General features: G+C 41.9%; 1 protein-coding gene across 1 annotated transcript; it reads left to right on the plus strand.

The window, feature by feature from the left end:
* Nucleotides 1–187: 187 nt before the first annotated feature.
* Nucleotides 188–9,636, plus strand: LOC104956338 (trafficking protein particle complex subunit 8; the record flags this gene model as incomplete). The annotated part of the gene is made up of 14 exons (XM_010783815.1): nt 188–294; nt 566–697; nt 1,521–1,745; nt 2,321–2,426; nt 2,721–2,915; nt 3,583–3,740; nt 3,816–3,893; nt 4,109–4,214; nt 4,807–4,964; nt 5,410–5,843; nt 8,563–8,719; nt 8,809–8,905; nt 9,379–9,444; nt 9,545–9,636. Coding segments are annotated over exons 1-14 (2,106 nt in total), but the record flags the coding sequence as incomplete, so codon positions are not given.
* Nucleotides 9,637–10,663: the final 1,027 nt, after the last annotated feature.

Consider the following 10,663-nt stretch of genomic DNA (forward strand, 5'->3'; position numbering starts at 1 on the left):
AATTTTCAATTTTAAAACGAAAATCAAATATCCTGTCGTTTTTTGTTTTTGAATATCCATTTGTGAAAAGAAAATCCAATGACCAAAACATACACTGACCATGAGAGTATTCCCTTGTAGCTTATCCTTTTTATCTCCTATCCTTGTGTCTTGCCATAATCAAGCATTGTAACATGTCTTCTCTTCAGGAACATGGTGCTGGCTGAGCGCTGTGCGTTACTCAGCGCCGAGATACTCAAGAGTCAGGTCAAATACTCTGAGGCTGCAACTCTCCTCATTAAGATGACCAGCGAGGTGAGGAAGCCGCTTCATAATTAGTCCTGATGTACGTCTCGGGTGCACTGCACACGTCACTCCACTTTAATGAAAAGTCCATCGTATAGTGTTCTCATATACACAGGCTGGAAAACTGATAAATGGACTGTTGAATGCAATTTCTTACCACTAATTAACTTCTCAATATGTAAGTCATGTTGCAGCATTTTGTGTTGTTATGCAAATGAGAATTGTCCTATGAATGGCAGAGGATTAAAACTACTTTTTTTTGTTTTGTTTGTTTGTGCAGGACTCTGACCTGCGCAGTGCTCTGCTGTTGGAACAGGCTGCCCACTGCTTCATCAACATGCGTAACCCTATGGTTCGCAAGTTTGCCTTCCATATGATCCTGGCTGGTCATCGTTTCAGCAAAGCAGGACAGGTGAGCCTTTTAGGACTTACTCAATCTGGTCCAATGTCCCATCTTGTTTTGTGTGCTATTGCTAACACGTACAATCCCAGGTAGTTTGTGTTTTCCATTTTATTACAACAGTTTTTTGTAAACATGCATGTATGCTTTAGTCAAGCATACTAGTGAAGCCCACAGGAAAGACTGTGGCCGTCGTAGCACATTTTCGTAGTGGCCAGGCTGTGGTACTATAACGTCAGTGTCTGACACGATATGCCATTGTGTGAAGAAAAAATACATTGGGAATAAGAGATCTGTAAATCAGCGTTTTCTTAGCCCTCAGTAAATTCATTCAGTCCTATAAGTTCTAACTTGCGCTGATAGCCGTATTCAGAGTTATTTTCCCTCATTTGACTGAGCAGAGATGTGACTTCTGACTTGGAGGCGAGGCTTAAGAAAAACGCAAGAGAGTCCTGAAAGATCCACATATTTGAGCTCTCAAGAGTCAGGCCATTTTGGCTTTCTGAGCAGCTTGCATAGGAATAACGGGGCCCTGCCTCTTATAGATCCATGGGACAGAGACTTTCTGTTTTTTCTGTTGTAATTACATATCTATTAGATTCTGGGCGAAACTGAGAATGTTCAGGTTGCACTTTTAAATACACTTGTAATACTTTGTATTGACTTGCTGTTGTTGGAAAATATGTGAGGGGAATCCTGGGGTTATAAGTACTACAAGAAATGTAAAGATGACATTACAGGGAATGAGGTGTCTGATCTATTATGAAACGTCTCATGCAACATGATAAACTTCACACTCTTTGTTAATGTTCTACTCTACTGTCTCTGTACACAGAGGAGGCACGCACTGCGCTGTTACTGCCAAGCCATGCAGGTGTACAAGGAGAGGGGCTGGTCTTTGGCGGAGGACCACATCAACTTCACTATCGGCCGTCAGTCCTTCACACTCAGCCAACCAGAGAACGCTGTGACGGCCTTCAGACAGATCCTGACCAATGACAGCAGGCAGACAGCCACACAGCAGGGCGCCTTCCTCCGGGAATATCTCTATGTTTATAAGGTACCGGTTCTGATGGAAAGCCCTTGAATCTCTGAAGCTGAAGCCCTGTTGTGTGTTACCAGAGGTTGTTATTGAAGACGCTCTATTTAAATAAGATAGCATGTTATTCTGTTTTTTTTAAATGGGGTCTTTGTGGGGTCTACCTCTTTCAGAATCTGTAAACCATTTGTATGTTCTCCAAAATGGGTATTTTTTTGGAAGTATTTTAGTGATATGGTCATACAAATGTAACCAACGTTAATAAGAGAGCAAGTTGTATTTAAAAGTGGGATAGTCAGTCTACAATGACATCTTTAGTATAGCTGGAAGCTTTCTAACACCACTATACGAAACTGTTGTTACCTCCATAAAGCTCTGTGGGTCAAAACATGATGGAGACTATGTTACAAATTGTATCAAATAAGTTGCATTTTAGTTTATTTTCATCAGTCCATGTGTAGTCAAAAGTAGAAAAAGGCATTCATTTGCATAATAAAGTGATCTTGGTTATAATATAAATTGTCTTTAAAATGTAGATGTAATATATAAAAGGTGAGGATAACAATATCATGTTTGACCTTGTTGTGTGTTTTCAGAGTGTGATAGGAGAAAAAGAAGACAGCCTCCCACAGCTGCCTCTGCCCTGCATCCACAGCTCAGCCACCAGAGTCTACTTTGGACATGAACGCCGCCTCGCAGAAGGTAACACACCCAGTGGTCACTTGTTTGTGATCTCCTCCCAGCTGAAATCAAATCTTAAGAAAAGACGAGGGATTGGTTCTTATGACTTTTTACTGTCCATACCTTACTGTTGTTTCTGCATTGTGGGAACCTGATCAGTCATGTGAGTTAACAGCCATTTCTAGTGAGCGTAAAAGTTATTATTAATATCATACGCTAGGAAAATGTGACATCATACAAATTGTTAGCTTTATGACCCCACTTTTGCCCAGTGTAATGTTAAAACCCATATTGTGTATAACCTGATGTGTGCAGGGGAAAAGCAGGCAGCGACTCATGTGTCCCTGGATCAGGAGTATGACCAGGATCAAGCATCCATGTGGGGCCACCTGGAGGAGCAGCTGGTGGCTTCGGCCAACAGGGGGTTCGTCCCAGGAAACTTCCAGCCAAGCCAGTGCTGCCTGAACAGCCAGACGGACAACCTGCGCTGCCCTCTGGCTGTGGCCGAGGGTAAGACAAAACTATAGTGTGGTGCAGGAAGGAGTCCTACAAAACAAAATGAGTCAGAGCTAGTTATCAGAACTTTACCACTTCCAGCTCCAATTTGTTGAAGATAACTGTTTTTCAACGTGTTTGTGGTTAGCTGCCTGAAATAAGTTCTGTAGTTAATACAAGCTTAAGAGATTTGCACATTTGACAACACAAAATATGTCCGTAGATACGCCACTGAATGACCAAAGTTTCATAAAAACATAGCAGTTGCTAACGAGCGACTAAATGAGACTGCTAAACGTCATCATTAGCAGCCTTTAGCTTAGCAGTGGTGTTGCGACCATGATGTAGTTCCTTCATAGCATAAAATTATCTTTGTTCTTTTGCCGATTTTCTTTATGCTTCAACAATTACAAACGTTTTGTAAACATGTGGAGGTTATCCTGCTGAACACAATGTGTGAGTGTCATAAACATTTGCAAAGCTTAATTCTGGTTTGGCCTACACAAATCAGTGCTCTACACTATATACAATTGTATCTAGATTGATCTCAACTGAAGTACGAGGTGTTCTCACATACGGACGTTTGCATACCCTTCAGAAAACTATTTAATTTAGCAAAAGCATGTAGCCATCCCAGCACTATATGCTACCTGCTCATATTGCTCTCTTTGTGTCTGTGCAGAGCCAATCGTAGTGGAGGTGTTGTTCAGGAACCCTCTGAAGGTTCCTCTGGCTCTGTCCAACCTCTCCCTACTATGGAGTTTCACAGCTGAAGGCACATCTCCATCCCAGGAGAATGCAGAAGAGGCCATCACAAATGAGGAGACCTTAACTCAAGGGGTGGGCAAGCTGTCCTCTCTTTGTTAGATGAATGCTTTAATATACTCTACTAACATTTCAATATGTTTCCACCAGCAGATGAAACAGAAAGATGACATCGTCACCACTGAGATTATCCTGGAGTTTCATTTGGGTCCGGAGGAGACCAAATTGGTAAGTACTGTATATAGAAAACTAGCGGCACACTGAGGAGATATTATGGCTCAATATACTTGCTTGTGTGTGTCACACTCGCCACAAACTAGTTTAAAGATAATTGAAATTACTTAAAACGTTTTTTTAATGTTCTAGCTAATTGTGATGCTTAAGGCTTACCAGACATGTAGTTGTGTTGTTCTTCTCATAGTTACTGTGCCCTTTGACCTTAGGCTCGACTCCGGCTGCTGCCACACAGTATTGGGCAGCTGAACATTGTGGGTGTGGTGTATAACCTGGCTGCAGCCTCTTCTGGAGAGACGGCTCCCAGCACTGAAGGTAGGACACACCCACACACACTCTTCGGGTGATATTCATTTGATTGAACCTTTGTGCTCTATGCTAATATGTCTGGGTGTGGCTTTGCTTTCTAATGGATCAAGTTCAAACTTCTCCACATTGTTTACAGTAAAGGTTGTTTTTTTCTTTTTTTTTTTATTCTTTATTTATTTGGGGTCACATTATAGTACAAGTACAGTTTTTCAAATCATATATTTTTAGAGACCCGAAAGTGACAAATGAAATAGCAAACAAAATTAATCAAAGTAAAATAAAAACGAAAAAGTACACAGGGGTTGTTTGAAATAGCAAATGTCTACACATGTACATGCATACATATCAACATACATATATACATTCAATACACATACATGTGACCATACATACATGTCTATACATATACATTCAATCGGTGTATAGAAACAGTCAAACAAGGGATGGTCGTCTTTGGGATATGTAAATTCTCCACTTTTTCCATAAAGGTTGTATTTTCAACAAGCTTTCATTTGGTTTGGATCAAAAATGTTTTCTCTAGAAAATTTAAAAAATAAAAGCACCCTGACACATAGTGTGGATGTCTTCCTGTCCACAGGCCAGCAGACTTTAGACTTGATGGTGGTCCGTGGCAGACAGGATCTGAAGATCCAGGGCCCACGATTGAATCAGACCAAAGAGGACAAGATGGTGATTCGACACGGTCTGGATCGGCGTCTGGATCCCATCATAACACCACCCATGCCGCTAATGGAGGTAACATTGACTAACACCTGCAACAAAGTCTTGTAAATCTAAAGACTCTGAGTCCATCCTAAAACCCAGTCCGAACCCAGTCTGGCCCAGTTTGAGCCCAATCTGAACTTCCCTGAAGACAGACTTTCTTTTAGTATGTGCTCATTAAAATCAAGTTAAATTACTACTAATGTTCATACCACTCCCCAACATGTCTTCCTGTTGATGACTTCTGCATTATAGAAGAATATAAAGCGATCACGTCTCTGCAGTCACTTTTTAAAGTTGATCATAACAGTCTTTCCCATGACGGACAATGCAGAATTAGTCAAATGAGGACACTTGATCTAAAAAACAAGATTTAGTTATTTCAAGTTCCAAAAAAAAAACAAGTCAAAGGTGGTTGTGTGTGTGTGTGTGTGTGTGTGTGTGTGTGTGTGTGTGTGTGTGTGTGTGTGTGTGTCAGGTCTTCTTCCTGCAGTTTCCCACTGCTCTGCTGTGCGGTGAGATCAGGAAGGCCTACGTTGAGTTCTGTAACGTCAGCGGTGTCGCTCTATCCGGCCTTCGAGTGGCGTCCACACACCCTGATTTCTTCACCTTTGGCAGCCAGACCACGACTCCCCTCACGCCTGTCAGCCCCACCTCAGCTGAAAACTGCTCCGCCTATAAAACGCTGGCCACGCCCCGGCAGCCTGGCTCCGTGGCGACTGAGGTGCTGGTCTCAGCGGGGGATTTCAGCCAGCCGTCCGGTGTGATGGAGATCCCGATAGAGGGCAGCACGCTGCAGCCGGGGGAGTCCACCCAGCTGCCTCTGTGGCTCCGAGGACCAGACCAGGAGGGGGTGCACGAAATCAACTTCCTCTTCTACTACGAGAGCACAGAGAAGGGAAACAAAATCAGGTAAGACTTGAAATAAATGGAAAGGAGGGGAATTGCTATTAAGATAATTTCTAGGTACTAACCATGAACATGAGAAGCCTTTTTCTCAAAGGAACAACTTCATCAAAGTGAAGCCCATTTTTAAGAATATGTCAATCATATCCTGGATTCCCTTCAATCCTTCATTCAGCCCTTTACATTGCAGGAGGTTTCTCACATATTACAAGTATCAATCAGAGGCTCAGACATTTCTTCTAAATTCAAATAAAACTTCTGTAGTCTGCTTCCATTATACTGGATGAAGACAAAAAGGATGCAAATAATAGAGAGGGGAACTGGTGAGTGTACGAAACAAACACTAAGCAGAATGCTCTGTGTTGAATTATGTCACATTGTTTTCTTTTTAACCTTTATTTTCATTCTATTTCATCTTTATTTAACCAGGAAAGCCTCATTGAGATAAAAAAGAGAGTCCTGGCCGAGATAGGCAGCAGCATAGTTACAGAACACAAATAAAAAAGTAAACCAGAGAACATAGATGATCAGAACATCATCATAAAGAGTTAATCTGTCTACAGGTAATCTGATTGAGAGAAGTGGTGTTTTCAAGAGAAAACAAGTCACAACTAGGGGTGCACCGAATGGGAAATTCTTGGCCGAAACCGATACCGAAAATAGGAAACAGTTGGCCGAAAACCGAATGCCGAAAGGCCGAAAATGATTAATAGATATATATATATATATATATATATAATGTATACATTTTTTACCAATGTTGTTCAGCTACCTGATTATGGAAAAAGACATGATTATGGCAATTAACTTAACTTAAATAATAATCACTATTATGGGTCCATAAAACATTTATTCAGCACTTTTGAATGCATACAGTACATTCATTCCAAGTCAAGTGCATTTTCTTTTCTCTGTAGGATAACTACAACAAAGTGCATTCAGAACAAAGCCAAGGTGCTTTAAAACTGCATAAACATCTAGGCCAGTAGGCCTACACCAAAATAGTGTAAATAAAGACTGTAACAGCCAGGCCTTCAACAACAACAAATGCACCTATAAGTGCATGCATACAAATGTGTGAACTGGATAAATCCACATGAATGTAACTATTTACAAATGAAATTACAATTCAATTTCAAGAATCTGTAAATAAGGCTGTCTGTCCTCATAAGCAAAGTAGTAAACATTGTATAAAGATACATAAAGTGAAAACTGGATACAAAATCCACAATCAATTACAAATTAAATTACAATTTCAAGAATCTGCAAATAAGGTGGTCTGTCCTCATGAGCAATGTAAACAACATTGTATCATTTAGATACCGAAAGTACAATATATTGAACACTGTGCTGCTGTCATTTCCCCCTAATGATAACCTGAGATGGTGAATTATAACTCACAATGAAAATTGTTCAGGAAAGTGGGTATAGAGTAGACATGTAGAACTAGATAAGCTTATGATAAACCAGCCTTGTCTACTTATTAAGGAAAAGTGGGAGGTTCTTTTTAATGAACATTAGCTTCTCTGCTTTATCAGCCATAAGTCTGTTCCTCTTCTCATCAAGCACATGAGAGGCAGCGCTGAACAGTCTCTCGCTGTCAGTGCTTGTGATTTGATCTTACTCCGCATATTTGTCCGGGTGTTTTGATTTCAAGTGGTGGAGTAATCCCAAAGTGATGAAAGTCTTTGCAGTTACACCCCCTCGAGAAATGTCAGCTGAACACGTTTTACAAATCGCAATCCGCGCCTCTTTCTCTGATATTTTTAAATATCTCCAAGCGGCAGACATGTTGGCTGTGAGCCAGCCGCGAGCATGGTCGCGCGCCGTGTTTGTCGCCGTGTTTTGATTACGTCATCACAACAACACGTTAGTTTACCAACGTAACCCTGTTCTCTGACATTCGGTGATATTTTTTCGGTGCTAGAACCCTTTCGGCCGAAAGCCGAAAGGGCCTTTTTAACCATTTTCGGCCGATAATTTTCGGCGGCCGAATATTCGGTGCATCCCTAATATGTACACATCATTCAATTTAGCTTGTATTACAGACCTTATTATTCAGGTAGCATAGTTTTCAATAACAGCAACATTCAATTGTAGCTGTTTGCTAAGGACAACAAGAGCAATACCCTACCCATTGATTACCACTGTCATGATCTCTGAATCAATTTTTCCCTCTGGGAAGTTGACAAGAAATGTTGTTTATGACCAAATCTCACCCCACCATCAANCATGGTCGCGCGCCGTGTTTGTCGCCGTGTTTTGATTACGTCATCACAACAACACGTTAGCTTACCAACGTAACCCTGTTCCCTGACATTCGGTGATATTTTTTCGGCCAAAAGCCGAAAGGGCCTTTTTAACCATTTTCGGCCGATAATTTTCGGCGGCCGAATATTCGGTGCATCCCTAGTCACAACAATACCTCAAAACAACACACATGTAATGCCTGCAGATGCTCTCCAGATTTAATTAAAGTACTTTTTAATCTGTGAGTGGAATCTTACTGGCCAGCTTCAGATGCTGCTGTAGCATCTTCCAGGTCGAGGGCGCGATCATTAACATTGCATTACAAGGACTTCACTGTTGTGGTTTCCATGACAGTGGCAACATAATGTAAAGAATAAAATCACACAATCATTGAAAGCTGTACATATATTTCAGTTTGCCAAGAGATACCAGTTAGTGATAGCAGAGACATGTGTTCCTCTCTCTCCCTGTGCAGCCACCGGGTGCTGCGTCACTCCGTCTTCATCTGTGCCAGCCGCTCTCTGAGTGTGAAGGCGTCGGCCTGCCGCAGCAGCGGTCCTCCTCACCACAGCCTGGAGGACCAGGGCAGCGGGGGGACGCTGGTCTTCATAGATGTGGAGAACATCAATACTGTGAGATACCCAGCATGTCACACACTGCCAGTAAGAACCACATGTCACTGCTTGCTCATCATTTAAATGGACTTCCTGTGGGCTTGCAGAGTGAAGCGGGGCTTCGTGAGTTCCACATCATCCAGGTTTCCAGCAGCAGTCAACACTGGCGCCTCCACAAGTGTATCAACCCAGCAAAGGATAAAGGTGAGCGAGCGCTCTGTGCTTCTCTGTTTATTTAGTTGGGAATAGATGGTAAACACAGCCGCACTCTCAATGATCACACAATATCTTTGGGTTAATATAACAGGACTCACCCTGTCACTCTGCTCTTTCTCTGAGGGTTTGGTCTTTCCCTCACAACTTAAAGAACACAGCATCAAAAATGATCCTGATATCCATCAAGATATTCTTGAAATGGCATTAAAACGTCCTGGAATTCTTCAAATATTATTTATTTCTAAAACAATTATGTTATTGTATTATTCTAAAAAAAGCTCATCGTTAATTATAGCTGTGCCCCGCATAAATAAAGGATAAATAAAAGAACAGTGTGAAAGAGTGAATTATTTCTTACACCCCCTGTAAATACTTTGAGTGGCAGTCTTAAAGGGAAGTGTGTCTGTACTGTATGTGTAAACACATAGAAAGCAATGTCTTGTGTCCTCTCTGCCCCCCAGACTGTAAACTCACCAGCAGAGAAAGAGCCAAGCTGTGTTTCAGAGCCACGCCATGCAAGCCTCAAGGTACTACAGCCAGGAGAAGAAACACCGTCAATATGCTCTGCTCTCATGGACTCCACTTGTTGAACAGGCACTAATTTCTCTGCGTTTTGTCTGTTTCTAGCTACCTCGAACGCCGTACAGAAATACACGTTTGCAGACCTGAATCTGGGAAATGAACGGGTAAATATAAACATGACTCCTAATAAATGGCTCGTATGCATTTCACAGTACACCACATGTACAGTGGGGCAAAAAAGTATTTAGTCAGCCACCAATTGTGCAAGTTCTCCCACTTAAAAAGATGAGAGGCTTATAATTTTCATCCTAGGTATACCTCAACTATGAGAGACAGAATGAGAAAAAAAAATCCAGAAAATCACTGTCTGATTTTTAAAGAATTTATTTGCAAATTATGGTGGAAAATAAGTATTTGTTCAATAACAAAAGTTCATCTCAATACTTTGTTATTTGTTGGCAATGACAGAGGTCAAACGTTTTCTGTAAGTCTTCACAAGGTTTTCACACACTGTTGCTGGTATTTCAGCCCATTCCTCCATGCAGATCTCCTCTAGAGCAGTGATGTTTTGGGGCTGTCGCTGGGCAACACGGACTTTCAACTCCCTCCAAAGATTTTCTATGGGGTTGAGATCTGGAGACTGGCTAGGCCACTCCAGGACCTTGAAATGCTTCTTACGAAGCCACTCCTTCTTTGCCCGGGCGGTGTGTTTGGGATCATTGTCATGCTGAAAGACCCAGCCACGTTTCATCTTCAATGCCCTTGCTGATGGAAGGAGGTTGTCACTAGGGGTGGGCGATATGACGATATATATCGTCGAGACGATATTAGGTCTCCACGATATGCCTTTTCAGAGATGATGTATCTATCGTGATAGTGCACCAGGGTAGGATTTTCACGGCGGCCGTGACGGCCGTTCTGGCCGTGAAGCCCCGAAAATAATTGTACGTCCTACGGTCACCATGGCCTGCGTGCCCCTGATACTGTTAAAATCTCGAAGTTACTTTAAAAGCGTCAGAACAGTGGTTTCTGAACTGCGTTATGCTGCGTTCACAACGGACGCAATGCGAATATTCTCACCCTAACCGCTGGAGTTTCACCGTGGCTGTCAGTTGTGTTTACTCCTGTCATTCAAACAGGACGCGCTGGAGAGGGGGCAGGGCTTATATCCATGTAAATACTGTGGTGGAAACCAACTACTACAAAATTAACCTATTTTACTGT

This window comes from Notothenia coriiceps, unplaced genomic scaffold (genome assembly GCF_000735185.1).
Source record: "Notothenia coriiceps isolate Sejong01 unplaced genomic scaffold, NC01 NC01_scaffold00025858, whole genome shotgun sequence".
Taxonomy (NCBI): domain Eukaryota; kingdom Metazoa; phylum Chordata; class Actinopteri; order Perciformes; family Nototheniidae; genus Notothenia; species Notothenia coriiceps.